This window comes from Pollachius pollachius (genome assembly GCF_949987615.1).
Source record: "Pollachius pollachius genome assembly, chromosome: 8".
Taxonomy (NCBI): Eukaryota; Metazoa; Chordata; class Actinopteri; order Gadiformes; family Gadidae; genus Pollachius; species Pollachius pollachius.
The window spans coordinates 24427714-24443857 of NC_136941.1; the positions used below are offsets into that span (position 1 = coordinate 24427714).

Genomic DNA, 16144 nt, shown 5'->3' on the forward strand with positions numbered 1-16144 from the left:
CTGTTTTCATTCAGAGTATCAGCCCGCCAACCGTCTGGATGAAAATCTTACCGGTTAGCTTAATGCTAGCAGGGGGGCTGAGACTAAACAGTGGGGCTTCAACCACTAAATAGGTTCTAGAAACACTCTGCTGTGGAAGAAGTTTAAAACCACCAGTTTCTGGTGAAAAGTGTTTAAAAATTATATTATTATTCTAATTTCTCTAGCAATTTTTAAATATACACGTTTTTTTTTCTTTGAAAAATCCACACATATGTAACTTCAGAACTTTATTCAGAACAAAGTTAGACTGATTTATGTCTTTGTGTAATGCATATAGTCACATCAAAAATCAATCAACCACATTGCCCTTTTAATACTCCTCTCCTTCCTCCTCTCCCTCACCCTCCACTGAATCCACTCCCACCTCCTCATAATCCTTCTCCAGGGCGGCCATGTCCTCTCTGGCCTCAGAGAACTCTCCCTCCTCCATGCCCTCACCCACATACCAGTGCACAAAGGCCCTCTTGGCATACATCAGATCAAACTTGTGGTCAAGACGAGCCCAGGCCTCTGCAATGGCAGTGGTGTTGCTCAGCATGCATACAGCCCTCTGGACCTTGGCCAGATCTCCACCAGGAACTACAGTGGGGGGCTGGTAGTTGATGCCAACCTTGAAACCAGTTGGGCACCAGTCTACGAACTGAATCGAGCGTTTGGTTTTAATGGAGGCAATGGCAGCATTGACATCTTTGGGCACCACATCACCACGGTACAAAAGGCAGCAGGCCATGTATTTGCCGTGGCGTGGGTCGCATTTCACCATCTGATTGGCCGGCTCAAAGCAGGCATTGGTGATTTCACCCACAGAGAGCTGCTCATGGTATGCCTTCTCAGCAGAGATGACCGGGGCGTAGGTGGCCAGAGGGAAATGAATACGGGGATAGGGCACCAAGTTGGTCTGGAACTCTGTCAGATCAACGTTAAGCGCGCCATCAAAACGGAGGGAAGCAGTGATGGAGGACACAATCTGACTGATCAGCCTGTTGAGGTTGGTGTAGGAAGGACGCTCAATATCTAGGTTCCTACGGCAAATATCATAGATGGCCTCATTGTCTACCATGAAGGCACAGTCAGAGTGCTCCAGGGTGGTGTGGGTGGTGAGGATGGCGTTGTAGGGCTCCACCACAGCAGTGGAGACCTGGGGAGCCGGGTAGATGGAGAACTCCAGTTTGGACTTCTTGCCATAGTCAACTGATAGGCGCTCCATCAGCAGGGAGGTGAAACCAGAACCAGTGCCACCTCCAAAGCTGTGGAACACCAGGAAGCCCTGGAGCCCAGTGCACTGGTCAGCCTGGAAACCAAGAAAGCACAAGGTCAGACAAGGATAGCAATTTGTATTGGGACAGGTAATCGTTCTTCATACTGAGATACCTACCAGCTTGCGGACCCTGTCCAGCACCAGGTCGATGATCTCCTTGCCGATGGTGTAGTGTCCACGGGCGTAGTTGTTGGCTGCATCCTCCTTACCAGTAATCAGCTGCTCAGGGTGGAACAGCTGGCGGTAGGTCCCAGTGCGCACCTCGTCTGGGATGGGATAAGAGGGTTATTGAGGGTCTAAAGGGACATGTATCCTGTGAATCAAGCAGCAGCCATGGCCATCTGTTCCTAGCTTGTAATTCCTCTCATGGCCTTCAAGGGGTTGGTTGTAGGTGGAAGAATGAACTGTCACCATACAGAGTGAACAGCTGAGTTAAGAAATGGGATTTCTCGCAATAAAAAGCCAATTGTTTTGCCTTTTACTTGGTAAAGATCTCAATTGCTATTTTATCTTTATTTTATATTCTTTGCAAGGTCCTGGATTACAATTGTATTTTGTTAAAAATATATTAAAGAATGAATTCGAGTTTTGGGAATAGGTTTGTGTGTGGGAGCTATTCAAGTCCTGTCCTATTTAATTTTCGTTTTTTAACAAATAACAACCCTCTATGAATCTCATTGTGCTTCACAGTCTTTGGCATGAACGTGATGTGCTAACACTCACCAATGACCGTTTGCTCCAGGTCTACAAAAACAGCCCTGGGGACGTGCTTTCCAGCTCCAGTCTCACTGAAGAAGGTGTTGAAGGAATCATCTCCTCCTCCCAGAGACTTATCACTGGGCATCTGCCCATCCGGCTGGATCCCATGCTCCAAACAGTAGAGTTCCCAGCATGCATTGCCAATCTGGACACCGGCCTGGCCCACATTGATGGAGATACACTCACGCTGGGGAGGAAAATAAATTATGTAAATGGTGTAACTTAAAAAAAAAAACATTAACTCATAATATTATTATGGAAATGATCAAATCATGCCATTATGCTAGATGATAGAGCACTAATAACATTTCGTTAAATAAACTTTCACAGTAGCCTGTTTAAACCCCTTTCTTTCTCTCCGTCCCTTATTGGGTGAAATATTAAATGGGCGTGGCTCAGCTGTGTCACTTTCTGACCTCATTGTTAATGAGTAGCAGGTAGCCAGGCCGACATGGCCATTATCAATTCTGTCGATTAGTTCTTTGGGCGTTGAGCATTTGACGGAGAGAGCACTGCCTGTGCGCGTCTTTCCACTTGAATCCTAGATATTGTTGTTGTTGTCGTTTTTGATGAAGCACCGATCTTAGAAATGCAAAAATATCTCAAATAGCTGCAAGTAGCCGCAGCTCTGCACTGCACAGAATGGAAGCGGTCTTCGTCTTTCCATCGCAATCTAAAATAAAACCGTGTTCCGTGTACGCGGACCCCAGCCTGGACCATACCAATTTAAACGCACCTGCGCTTCTTTTGCAATCAACAAAACAATGAAACCATTTTCTCTTCATTTTTGAATCTAAATTAAGTCAAAGAAGAGCGACACTTGATACCTAAAGACCAATATGGAAAGGTAAATACAACTCATCCCGGAGTAATATTAGACAGTGGTCTTACCATTTTCTCTATGCTTTAGTGGTTTGCAGATTGCAGATGCTCCTCGTAAGGGCGTCTTACAATGCGACAGTTAAGGGGTCGATGTAAGAGGTGATGCAGCGCAGTTGACAGCATGCTCTATTTATCCATGTCTGGCCCGACCATTTCGTCTACTGGGTTGCTATTGGTCAGGTTCCAATCAATCTTTCCACTTCAAATGCTGCGGAGGGCTTCTACTGGAAAACTCATTAAAGCCCACCCCCTAGACCACACCCAGATCCTCTCGAATGGAGTAGTAACCATGCCTTTGTGTTCAAATGTAGGCTGCTGTCATCCGTCCACAATATACAAGCCCTTTCCTCTTTCAGAGCTTGCAGTTTGTATGTAGCGTGTTCAAAATTATAATTTTGAACAGAACATTGAAAGTAGGCATACCTTAAATATCCTGGAATATAATAAAATCGAATAAATAAGAGACAGATGAGGAGACAATGGCAAAGCATCGAGGGCATTGATACACATGCTGCGAAACCGTTGACACAAAAATACCCGCAAATCTGTTAAGAAAGGCTAATTATTCAGTCCTCAGTGTTAAGCAAAAGGTACAATGTATTGGACATTTGTAATAATATTAAAATCGTCCTAGCAACAAGGCTATACATTCAATAGGACTGGAGCATTGTTTGCTGTTCATATATTAACTACTGAATAATGGTTTGTGTTTCCGAGTATGTTGAACCCATCCCTGAGCTGCTCGTGGGGAGAGAGGGCCAGCGACACAGACGCCCAACCCCCCCACGCTCTACTCCCTAGATACAGCCGTTGCTAGGGAAGGGGGGGAAAAAAGCCGGAGTTGCCAGGATACAGCCGGGCTTCCACATAACCCGCCTTCATCGGACGATCACGTGACCAGGCCTAAATCGCATCAATGGAGAGCAGTGCAACTGCCGGCGGAATGAAACGAGAGGAAGACAAAGAGACTCCACCGCGATACCACGACACGGAGCACATTTGGGATGGGTACTGTTTGCCATTATTTTTTGGAAAAATAGGTGCGCAGCCTTAATCATGTTTCAAATCTGGTCCTTTCTTGTCAGGGATGGAGAGTTTTTTTTTTTTTTTTAATCCAAGGGAGGGGCACAAGCTCTTTATCCTCTCTGGCTTCGAGCGTGCAGCTGCTCCGTCCACAGCTGCTCAGGCCAAGCCCCGCCCACAACTGCTGAGGCCAAGCCCCGCCCACAGCTGCTGGGGATTAGCATCAGGAGGGGGCGGGGGGAGTCGTGTTTTCTAGGTCTCAGGACGTGGAGCCGTCGTTGCCGACGCTCCTCCGCTTCAACCCCTGATGGCCATATCCAGTATCACAACCACAGGGGCTACTTGGCTCGGAGGCCTCATTTCCCCCCTCATTTCCTTTTCGGATAAAAGGGAATTTTATCGGGCAGCGAGTGTGTTTGACTTATTATTGTAAAACCACCGTAGCCTATAAGCTTCTTTCCTAGGTCCTCCAGGGCAGGAGGGGAGCTTCAGTAGGGAGGCTCGCCCCAACGGCCCGGTGTGGACTGGTCCGTTCTGAAGACCCCCATCTGCGGCTCTTCTATATTAGATGCTAGTTGTTCAATAAAATGCACTAAAAACAGGTTTACTCTAAAATCCTCCAACAAAAAAAACATAAAGCAAAATAATACTTTTCAGCCCGATAGCAGGAGCCTGCAGAGACAGTCAGTAGGTGAGCCGAGCGCGGAGTGATGTCACTGTAGGAAACTAGGGCACGGAGGGGGGTGATGGCTTCATAGGGGCGTGGCCTCAGCAACACGGACGTTTGCACAATCGGCATCCAAAGCATTCGGCCATTTTGCATAAATTGGCCCACAATCTGGCGCATACTTTGCATCAACAAATTCCCCCAAAATGAAGACTAAATATACGGTATAAAGCACAATATTGTTAGTATAATTAAATGTTGCTAATCTAGCATAATTCAATGTTGTTAGACATAATTCAATGTTGTTAGACTAGTACATTTCAATGTTGTTAACCATAATAAAATGTTGTTAGACTAGTATAATTCATGTTGTTAGACTAGTGTAATACAATGTTGTTAGACTAGTATAATTCAATGTTGTTGGACATAATTCGATGTTGTTAGACTAGTATAATTCAATGTTGTTAGACTAGTATAATTCAATGTTGTTAGTCATAGTTCGATGTTATTAGACGAGTATAATTCATAAATAAATCCATGAATAGGTTATTCATGACAAAGTGAATGCAACTTACCGTTTAAATGCTTTGATTTAATAAGAAACGATAAATATATATTCCAATCACATTGGAAGGTTTTCTCCGATATAGGATACAGGATATATCTTAGAAAATTAACTACGTAGGGGGGGAGGGGCGGGTCGGTAGAAGGGTCCTCTTTTGCCAGCAGAGCCCACCCTGCAGAACGCTCCTTCACGCCTTCCCCTGCAGCAGTGGTGGCTCATCCCCGTCGCTAGAATAATACACACAAATAAAAAAGGATAAATTCGTATTTCATTTTCGGTTTTTTTGGTTTGAGCCACTCCAGAAAACATGGTAAGTGCGGTGGTTTATTCAGCTGTTAGTGTCTAAAATTATTACCGTAGTGTTTACTGAATTGAGGGAAGCAGAGGACGGGGTCTGGTGTCGACGTCACACCCCGCCCGAAACAATAGGAACCACCGTTTCAATTTATATAGATATATAGATGTATATATAGATTTCGAATTAGACTTTATGTGTGAAAAATGCATGTTATTTCGCAGTGTGATTGGGATCGAGAACAATATAGTGCCTTGAATAACGCGTAGATACCGTCAAGGGATCGATTGAGCTCATTTACAATTTCATTTCCATACATTGAAATTGAAATGTAGGTATAAATTCCATGGTTTTGAGGATCCTTATTGTGCATGGCAGAATTTGACAATTCCTCCTCTTCTCTAAAGCAGGGAGGGGCATCTGAAATAGATGGAGATGTCCTCTGACTAGTGGTGTTTTAAAATCGCATAATAATCGCATTCACATTTAAGGGATTGTCTAAATACCACAAAACAAATAAGACCGTCACATTTAATATTCTTATTATAGCCTTTATATAAGGCTATTTGTATAGCCTCAATGTGTATTTATTCATACAAAATCTTATTTCGTGGTATATGGACTGAAGGCGCATTTTAATTAATGAAGAGATGGAAGCTTCACAGAGCAGCTATATGACCACGTAATACAGAAAGACATCTCTAGAAGGATGGATTTTATTTAGGCCATCGTCATATAGGCTGACTGCATGTGTGGTGAAGTGCATGAATTAATTGAATTGACGTGCATCTCCGTCCTCGTCGCTTGGTGCCACCAAACCACGGACAGAGAGACGAGCATGTTCCACCTGCAGGGGGGAACATGACAAGGGAGCAAAATCTGCTCCCTTGTCAGATTTTGCTACCTGGTGGTTCCGCGCATGCGCATGACGAAACCATTGACTCACGGTGTAGTAGCCAAGTGGTGTAAAATAGTCATACTGTACTCCTGAAATCTCAAATAGAGACCCTATAATACAGTAACGGTGTACATGGAGTGATTAGGGGCGTGAAATAACGTGATTCTGTAGTGGGAGCATCGTTTGATAGAGGCAACAGAGCGTAACAGTGACGGCCCCCTTTTTGAACCGCCCTGGTTCCGGAAGTATGTTTCCCATTCATTTCACAGTTGACTTTTCGTAAAAACGTTATATAAAGAGTTTTACGCCTGTAACCAAGCCAATCGTTGGTCAAGGTAGTCGTGACCATAAAGCATTTCATTCGGGGCAAAAAATAACTTGGAAAACGGAAGAAAAGGCAGAAAATACTTTCACGTTTCCTGGTGACATCGAGCTCCACCAATCACCACGTCGTGTTGCACTTTAGGATTATGGGTAGTGTAGTGGTTTCAAAGAAATCGCGAATAAAACTTGTTTTTCTAAAACCTAGATGTTTACGTCTTTAACTTGTGGCTTCTACAGGAGCATGTACTTTTGTTTCAGAATATAATGCGTGGTACGTATACTTTGAATGGTTACATCATTATGGCTTTTAAACAAAGTACGGATAGCTCACGTGGGCGGGATTAACCTTATCACCTTTCGAGCCAACCGATCATAACAGAATCAGGTCCAGAACCAGTTAGTCTGGTCCAAGCCATGGTGGGGGTTTTATTTCTCTTTTGCAGTACCTCGCAATATGTTGTGCGTTCCCTCGCCTTACTTTTGCTTTCCTTCACTCACAATAAATAGGTTGTTAAACACCAAAGACAACGTTTTTTTTTACTCCTCCACCCATACCAATACACACTGGCGATCTACCTGGTAAATCCGACCCTTTCATTACCCTTCCGCCTATACAAATGCAGACTGAGGATTCAGCTGTGTCCAGGGGACGCTTCATGAACCTTTACCACTCTTCGAGAATGACGCTGAGAAGAGTGAGGGGGGGGGAGTGGCGCAAGTCTAAAAAGTGCAGCATCGAAAGAGATACTACCCAATTATTCAACACCTTCACCCTGATACAGTTTGGTACAATTTCCCAACGCTATCTCAAAAGCCATTGAGTATGGTGCACACCCTGCAGTGCAGTGTGGACCGCCGCTGTGTTTGGTGGTAGTATGAAGCACGGGTAGTGACACCTACGGCAGCCTGCGGTATAATCAACGCTGCAGCTTACAGCGCTGGGTGGTGTCTCTCACCAGTGCAGTGGCAGCAGACTTATAAGACATACATTGCTCATTGAGCTGGTTTTCAATAAACCTAAACATACAATAAACAGACCCATGCATTCTCAAAACTAAATTACAATTTGGTTTCCTTCCACAGCGAGAGTGTATCTCCATCCACGTTGGTCAGGCCGGTGTCCAGATTGGCAATGCATGCTGGGAACTCTACTGTCTGGAGCATGGGATCCAGCCGGATGGGCAGATGCCCAGTGATAAGTCTCTGGGAGGAGGAGATGATTCCTTCAACACCTTCTTCAGTGAGACTGGGGCTGGAAAGCACGTCCCCAGGGCTGTTTTTGTAGACCTGGAGCCAACTGTCATTGGTGAGTTCTAGTACATCATATTGATTGGATTTAATATTTAACATGGGCCCAACTAACCCTTTTTCATTCTCCCAGACGAGGTGCGCTCTGGAATTTACCGCCAGCTGTTCCACCCTGAGCAGCTGATTACTGGTAAGGAGGATGCAGCCAACAACTACGCCCGTGGACACTACACCATCGGCAAGGAGATCATCGACCTGGTGCTGGACAGGGTCCGCAAGCTGGTAGGTATCTCAGTATGAAGAACGATCACCTGTCCCAATACAAATTGCTATCCTTGTCTGACCTTGTGCTTTCTTGGTTCCCAGTCTGACCAGTGCACTGGGCTCCAGGGCTTCCTGGTGTTCCACAGCTTTGGAGGTGGCACCGGTTCTGGTTTCACCTCCCTGCTGATGGAGCGCCTATCAGTTGACTATGGCAAGAAGTCCAAACTGGAGTTCTCCATCTACCCGGCTCCCCAGGTCTCCACTGCTGTGGTGGAGCCCTACAATGCCATCCTCACCACCCACACCACCCTGGAGCACTCTGACTGTGCCTTCATGGTAGACAATGAGGCCATCTATGATATTTGCCGTAGGAACCTAGATATTGAGCGTCCTTCCTACACCAACCTCAACAGGCTGATCAGTCAGATTGTGTCCTCCATCACTGCTTCCCTCCGTTTTGATGGCGCGCTTAACGTTGATCTGACAGAGTTCCAGACCAACTTGGTGCCCTATCCCCGTATTCATTTCCCTCTGGCCACCTATGCCCCGGTCATCTCTGCTGAGAAGGCATACCATGAGCAGCTCTCTGTGGGTGAAATCACCAATGCCTGCTTTGAGCCGGCCAATCAGATGGTGAAATGCGACCCACGCCACGGCAAATACATGGCCTGCTGCCTTTTGTACCGTGGTGATGTGGTGCCCAAAGATGTCAATGCTGCCATTGCCTCCATTAAAACCAAACGCTCGATTCAGTTCGTAGACTGGTGCCCAACTGGTTTCAAGGTTGGCATCAACTACCAGCCCCCCACTGTAGTTCCTGGTGGAGATCTGGCCAAGGTCCAGAGGGCTGTATGCATGCTGAGCAACACCACTGCCATCGCAGAGGCCTGGGCTCGTCTTGACCACAAGTTTGATCTGATGTATGCCAAGAGGGCCTTTGTGCACTGGTATGTGGGTGAGGGTATGGAGGAGGGAGAGTTCTCTGAGGCCAGAGAGGACATGGCCGCCCTGGAGAAGGATTATGAGGAGGTGGGAGTGGATTCAGTGGAGGGTGAGGGAGAGGAGGAAGGAGAGGAGTATTAAAAATAGACAAGAATGGTCTGCAAACAGTGCTACATACACTTCCGGTTGTTGATCCATAATAAAGGTTGATTTCAATTGACTTTTTTGTACTTTTTCATTGACTACAGGGAAGGATAACACAGTAAATGTGAAACTTAGGTTGGGGGGCTGGAATTGAAATGGAGAAGCAGCAGTACAGTTTATGTCAACATGTGGAACCAAATGTTCAAGAGAAATACCAGAAGAATTAAATAATAATTATTGTCATCAAATAAATTAATTGGAATGCATAACAATCTATCCATATTTTAAATAATTTATCAAACGTTGAAAAAAATGTAACCGTATTAACCTTGCTAGATAGCATCATATCAGCAAACCTTTAGGGTTTGTCCCACCTTAAACCAGCAACATATATCTTAACTAATTTATATCCATTGAATGCTTCCTGCCCTCCATCTCAAGTTCGCTCCAATGGTGAGACATCTGCAAACATCTGCCAAGCTAATCCGTCAGCTCACAGCATCAATCCTTTCTCACATGAATAAAAAAAAGGAAAACGTTTGAAAACATTTATTGGAAAAACTTGTCCCTTGCCTAAAATTCGAACCAAAACAGCAATATTTCAATTTTGGGGAAAACAGGAAATCATAATTTCAACTGCGGCAAACATTTAAGCAGAGAACCAAATTATATTTAATTTCAAGGTGACTTTTGTTTAAAAAGCGTTCACATGGGTACGTAGAAAAATGTATAAAAAGACATTTTGTGTTGCTGTTGATGTAACCAAATCAGATGTTGTTTTGTGTCACGTAGCATTAGCCTCAGATGTTGGTTATCACACCAGCCTGTCCTGCAGTAGAGGACAGTGGTCGACGGCTCCCTGGCGGCTCAGATAGTTCTGGAACATCGTTGTTCCCGAGCAGGCTGGGGCCAGGCTGCCCTGAGCCTCTGCTGGCAGCAAGTCCTCCTTCAGAGGACGATAGGCCTTAAAACGCCTGTTGAGACAGGATGAAAAGATCAGCTACTCACTCAACAGTTTTCAGCTGCTAACATAACTGCACATGGGTTTTCTAATCAATTAGCCTTTTAACACGGTTATCTAAACAATGTACCATTAGAAAGAAGGAGGGAAGGTCAGTGGAAATGTGCCTCTGTACAATGTGTAGATATTCCATAAGATATCCACCGTTTCCAGCTAGAATAGTCATTTACCACATAAACAATCAAGACTGTATTTCTCATTAATCTAATGTTACCTTCGTTGAAAAAAAGTGCTTTTTGTTTTCAATTATAACGACATTTCTAAATGACCAGATAAACGTTTGAACGGTAGTGTATTTAGCCTTCCCCATTTGACATCACAAATGCTCCTCATTTAGAGGATGATTCCTCACTTGTAAGAGAATGCCGCTGTTCCTACGGCCAACGCCACGGCCAGGACCCCCAGCAACAAGGCTCCAGCGCCGGTCGGGGACAGGCTGGGGTCTGAGGATCATCACACAATACGGTCACGTCTTAAGACACAAAGCCACGCCCTGCTCCAAAGTAAGCTGCAAATACTGCTGGCGTTCCTGCGTTTTTAACGGTTCGGCAATCGCCATGGTTTCACAGGCCCTGAGGCTGCTCGGTTCATAGTTCCTACCCATGTGAACGTGGACTTTAGCGCTGGCCACAGCCAGACTGACGTCGTTGGCCATGGACACGTTAATGCAGTAGACCCCCGAGTTATTGAAGAAGTGACGAAGCACCAGCTGGCATTCCTTGGTGGGCTCCACCATGTTGCACTCTGTGTGAAGGGGCGTCAGGCACTCTGCATCCAGGATCACGCTGCACACCTCTTTTGGGAGGCTGGAGACACCACGTTTTCAACGTGTGAAAAGTACGAATTAATTAATCTGTAGTTAATTAATCAAACGTTTAATTTAAAGGTTGAAAGTACTATGCAGGAGCAATCACCTTCCCTGGCAGGTCACCGTAAGATCTATGACATGCTTTTCAGTCGTCGGCATCAAAGCATTGTCCATATGCATTATATCGACTTTCTCAATCCCCTCTAAAAAGGAAAATAAGATGAAGGGTCAGGTTATAACAGGGGTGGCAGTGTCTCCTTAACGTGGTCTACGTTGCTACTGATGAACGCAATAAAGTATTGTGCCACTCACCGATCACCTGGATGCCAGTGCAGAAGGACCCGTAGCGGTAGATCACACAGTCGCCGTCCTCAGCGGCCTTGTCTCCAGCGGCTCGCTTAGCGACCACCGCCACCACGGCTTGGCCCGTCAGAGTCTTCCCAGCACCTGGTGTGGAGAGCCAGCGGAGTGGATCTGTCACCCGCGGTCAATCAGAACCCAACCCGGGACCTCCACCCCCCGACGCACACCGCCAGCTGTACTCACGGCCGGCAGGTCCGGGCGGCGCCTGGCGCGCGGCATCGTGGGAGACGGCGTTGGGGGCCCCAGCGTGCGCTGAGCGGACGGCGGGCTGGCTGGTGGAGGCCACCCCCTCTGTGTCAGAGGGAGCAGCGTTCACGTTGAGGGCCTTGGGGGACCCCGGAACAGGGACAGCAGAGCCCAGCGCTGACACGCTCACTGTGGGGAACGCGATCACCGATCACCACGGAGAACAAGATCACCGATCACCACGGAGAACAAGATCACCGATCACCACGGAGAACAAGATCACCGATCACCACGGAGACGTCACCTTCCTCACCTGTCAGAGTCGTACTCTCTCTGATCTGTTTCTCCCTCTTTCTCTTTCTTTTTTTTTTCTATTTTGATGTATCTTTGTTGAATCTGTTGCAAAATATGTACTATATGCATCCCCAATAAGTAGCTCTATACATACATGTTAATGTATGTGGTGAAATGCGGTTATTGTTAATATCATGGTGTAATGCTGTACATGTTAATATCATGGTGTAATGCGGCACATGCTAATAGCATGGTGTAATGCGGTACATGTTATTATCATGGTGTAATGTGGTACATGTTAATATCATGGTGTAATGCGGTACATGTTAATATCATGGTGTAATGCGGTACATGCTAATAGCATGGTGTAATGCTATACATGTTAATATCATGGTGTAATGCGGTACATGTTAATATCATGGTGTAATGCTGTACATGTTAATATCATGGTGTAATGCGGTACATGTTAATATCATGGTGTAATGCGGTACATGTTAATATCATGGTGTAATGCGGTACATGTTAATAACATGGTGTAATGCGGTACACAATACTGTTAATAGCATGAGTCCTCACCTGTGGTGCCCAGGTCGGCGGGGGGCGGGGAGGGCTGAGTGGGTTCTGCTGGGGGGTCACAGGCCTTGTCCGGGATGACGGCCTGGACCACCACCTGGGGCTTGAAAGAGCCGGCCTGGATGTAGGTGTGGGTCACGGTCAGCTCTCTTGAGATCAGGGCCCCGCTCTGGTCCCCAAAGTCCCAGTTGAAGGTGGTGTCGGCGGCGCTCAGGTACTGGCTGGGGTCGTGCAGGGCGATGGTGAAGGCGATGGCCCGGTTCTGGATGAAGCGCAGGTCGCCGGCCACGATGTCGTTCACTTGGTCCAGCGAGACGGCGAAGGGGATCTGATCTGAGGGACGTACATGTAGACACAGTAGGGGCAACCGGTCACGGCCACTAAAGTGTCCCCTTCACAGAGAAAGGACAGCAGGGGGAGCAGAACCAGATCTCGACATCACCATACAGTCTCTGTGTGGAGCCAGAGAGGGTCCTCCATTTTCCTACATTCTTAATGTACTCATCGGTTGAGCCACGAAACCGGGCTTCCAGTATAAATACCTAAACAATCCCTATGTTTTACACAAAGCTTATTTTACCAGTGATGGAAAACTGAGTGGAGGCGTAGCCCAGAGGGATGAACTTCTGCTTGCTGCGGTAGTGGTAAATGACGATGTCCACGGTGTATGAGCCAAGGGGGACGCCGTCAGTATCAATGGTCAGGGAGGAGGACGGGCCGTCCGACACCTGCCAGTACTGACCTAGCGGAGAGAAGATGCGCAACATTAGAAACATTTACAAGTTTGCTTTGTGTACACATGAATAGCCTACATGCTATTGCAGGGATATCATTGTCATCATTCAATTGTGACAATGTAGTGTAGAGGTGTGTGTAGAAGTCTGTTACTTGTTCACAGAGGCCTAGGGGAAGCAAGTGATCATATTGGGGGTTATATTGTTCAGCCGTGTTCTAATACATCTCCATCACGTCACCATCATTCAGTTACATGGAGGCTCGGAAGGTTTCTGAAAGTAATAAGGGGATTGCCCCTCCTACCCCATGTCTTCCACACAAACACGTAGCTGGGATTCTTGTCGTTGTTGAAAGGTTTTCCATCGGGGAACACCCCCTCTGCCTCAATGTTCTCTGACGGATACACGGGCTCCGATTCACTGTACTTTGTGCCTGTAATGCATGCAAAAAACATTGGTTAGACAATTCAAAGCTTTGAATATATTGGGACTGGAAAGGGTGTGTGTGTGTGTGTGTGTGTGTACATGTGTATGGGTGTACGTGTGAGTGGTGTGTGTGTACGTGTGAGTAGCGCGTACCGTTCAGTATAAAGTCCTCAGCCCAGACCACTTCTCCGTTGGGCTGAAGCTTTTGGTTGTGTGGGAACTCTAGATCTATGGTGAAGGTGACTTTGGCCCCAGTCAGGGTAGGAGCATCGTTTCCCACGTTGAATGTCACTCTCCCACCTGCACAACAGTCAAAATCAATCATGGACATATGCAAGTCAAGTATATTACTGCATGTTTTCATAAAATGCATAAAATGAAATGCGACATGGAAAATATGAAACCATGTGTCTCATGCATTCGTCCATTTGACAGATGGTGAACATGTAGCCGTTGGATTTACAATCTTTCCGTTGGTACCTTTCCAAGAGTCTTTGTAGCGAGCGTCCGCGTCCTTCCAGATTGGGTACATCTTACTGTTCCATGATGGGTATCTTGTGAAGCGATTTCTGGGCTCTGTGACAATCAAGTGTTTCATAAGTAAATAGAATGATATTTATTGAGATTGAGATCTGATCTCATATATAGATCGATTTTATCCACATGTTGCACATCCTGGTGTCTTGCTCGATTCAAAGGGTAGATTGTCTGCTAGTTCAGTCTATTGTTAAGTGTGGATATTTAAGAATTCCACAGCCTTGAATGCTGTTGACCCAGAAAGCTTCTAAGTGTCGCTTGGACTGTGATCCTGTAAGCTCTTTCAGGTGACCTCCTCTGAGGCAGACAGTGTGTGTGTTGTCTGGGGAAGAGGAAGGGGTTATTCTGGTGAACAGAAACAGCATTCCGAAAGAAACAATTAAAAGGTATGGCCCAGTACATCTAGAATCCCTCCTCGATGTGACCTTACTCTTGGCTTTGAAGTTCAATATTTATTAAGGATTATTTGTTGGCTCTAAAAAGACAACTAAAAGCATGTGGTAGTTTGGTAAAATGAGGATTTTGAAATAAAGCAGATGAACATGATATCTTCATGGCTTGGGAAAGGAGGGGGAATCACAGGGGCGCATGTCTGGGATTTGTTCCCATGTGAACTAGGATCATATGATTGAGATAAGAGTCATCACTTCACCACACAGGGGTCAGATGGTCGGTATGCCTTTCAAGATCATGCTTGGTTGACCATCAATGTCATAAGAAAGGTACATTCATTTATAAAGAGATCCCAATCATCTCAAATGAATACTTTACATACTTAACTTTGATACTTAACTACATTTGATTTTGGTGTAAACACGTCACAGAAATATATTTAGACGAAAAATATACATTTGAAGTAGAACATATTGTACAATTTAGGATTAAGGACACAAACAATCCCGTTGTAATGTGTGAGGAACATGTAACACTTATTCCATCATAGTGATGCAACAAGAAAAGCCGAGAACTTCAAAAGCATACATTAAAACTCATATTCCATCGTAGTGATGCAACAAGAAAAGCCAAGGCTTCAAAAGCATACATTGAACCCAATATTTTTACAATACGTCTTTTGTAAAAAAAAAAAACGTGCAGAAGCAGTTATTATCCATACTTACTTGCCACAGTGGTGGAGGCCACGGCCAGCAACACCAACAGCACTAGAGACGTCTGCATGGTCCTCCCGTCCTCATGAAATACCCCTTCACTGTGCTTGAGGCCTCCGCTTTATAAATGCTCACCACCTCTCAGAACCCAGAAGCCCAATCCCCGGCGTGCTGCCACTGCACAGCCCATCCTCCTCCATAGGGGCGAGGGCGTTTGGCTCTATTGATTTATGCATACAGTAAAGTTAAACATCCCAGAATGCATCGGTCTCACAACAAGCGCCACATAATCACATAACAAGCATAAACTCTTGCATGTAACAAGCGTTGGCAGCTTCCAGAGAATCCCAAATCTGCAAATCAGTATACCGTGTGACGAGTTGAATTCAGTCAATATTAAAATCAGTTAGAAGAACACTGTGTTACGAGTTTAGTTTAGCCAATATTAAAATCAGTTGAGACTGTATCACTCCATTGTTGTATCCATACAAATGTATAGATAGATGATTATGCATTTGGGGATTCTGTAAGTAGATTATTTTTTTATTCCTGTATACTAGGATAAACTGGGTTTAAACGTTCCTAATAGGAAATTCTTGTATTTCCATGGAAACCCAGGGCTTGGTAGATAGTAAATAAATCTTCAAATCGCTGTTTGCAAAACTTGAGCATTAGCGGTTAGCATGTGAGCCTCTCTCTATGGGCTCCTAAATCTGTTCCATGGCCGCATGACAGCTTAGCAAGCTTTCTAATTAGTCCCAAGTATCTCAGGATTAACTCTAGAA

At 45.5% G+C, this 16144-nt stretch overlaps 3 protein-coding genes across 4 annotated transcripts; 1 reads left to right on the forward strand and 2 right to left on the reverse strand.

Moving 5' to 3' along the window:
* Window positions 1-352: 352 nt before the first annotated feature.
* On the reverse strand, window positions 353-5322 carry LOC307078901 (tubulin alpha-1B chain-like; the record flags this gene model as incomplete). Of its 2 annotated transcripts, none has more annotated exons than XM_079740911.1 (4): window positions 5207-5322; window positions 2024-2246; window positions 1418-1566; window positions 353-1333 (listed from the first exon to the last, which is right to left on the reverse strand). In XM_079740911.1, the coding sequence occupies exons 2-4, from the start codon at window positions 2142-2144 to the stop codon at window positions 353-355; spliced, it is 1251 nt and encodes a 416-aa protein (XP_079597037.1). In that variant the 5' UTR covers window positions 2145-2246; window positions 5207-5322. The 2 variants fall into 2 exon arrangements, with proteins under 2 accessions (XP_079597037.1, XP_079597036.1); XM_079740910.1 differs by lacking the exon at window positions 5207-5322 and adding an exon at window positions 2951-3215.
* Window positions 5323-5386: 64 nt separating this feature from the next.
* LOC307079227 (tubulin alpha-1B chain) lies at window positions 5387-9308 on the forward strand (the record flags this gene model as incomplete). Its single annotated transcript, XM_079741403.1, has 4 exons — window positions 5387-5506; window positions 7797-8019; window positions 8095-8243; window positions 8328-9308. Exons 1-4 carry the CDS (start codon window positions 5504-5506, stop codon window positions 9306-9308), a joined length of 1356 nt encoding a protein of 451 aa, XP_079597529.1. The 5' UTR covers window positions 5387-5503.
* Window positions 9309-10125: 817 nt separating this feature from the next.
* Window positions 10126-15429, reverse strand: pmelb (premelanosome protein b; the record flags this gene model as incomplete). The annotated part of the gene is made up of 12 exons (XM_079742450.1): window positions 10126-10285; window positions 10685-10775; window positions 10933-11138; window positions 11247-11343; window positions 11453-11587; window positions 11687-11878; window positions 12560-12889; window positions 13137-13298; window positions 13595-13723; window positions 13870-14016; window positions 14197-14292; window positions 15372-15429. The coding sequence occupies 12 exons, from the start codon at window positions 15427-15429 to the stop codon at window positions 10126-10128; spliced, it is 1803 nt and encodes a 600-aa protein (XP_079598576.1).
* Window positions 15430-16144: the final 715 nt, after the last annotated feature.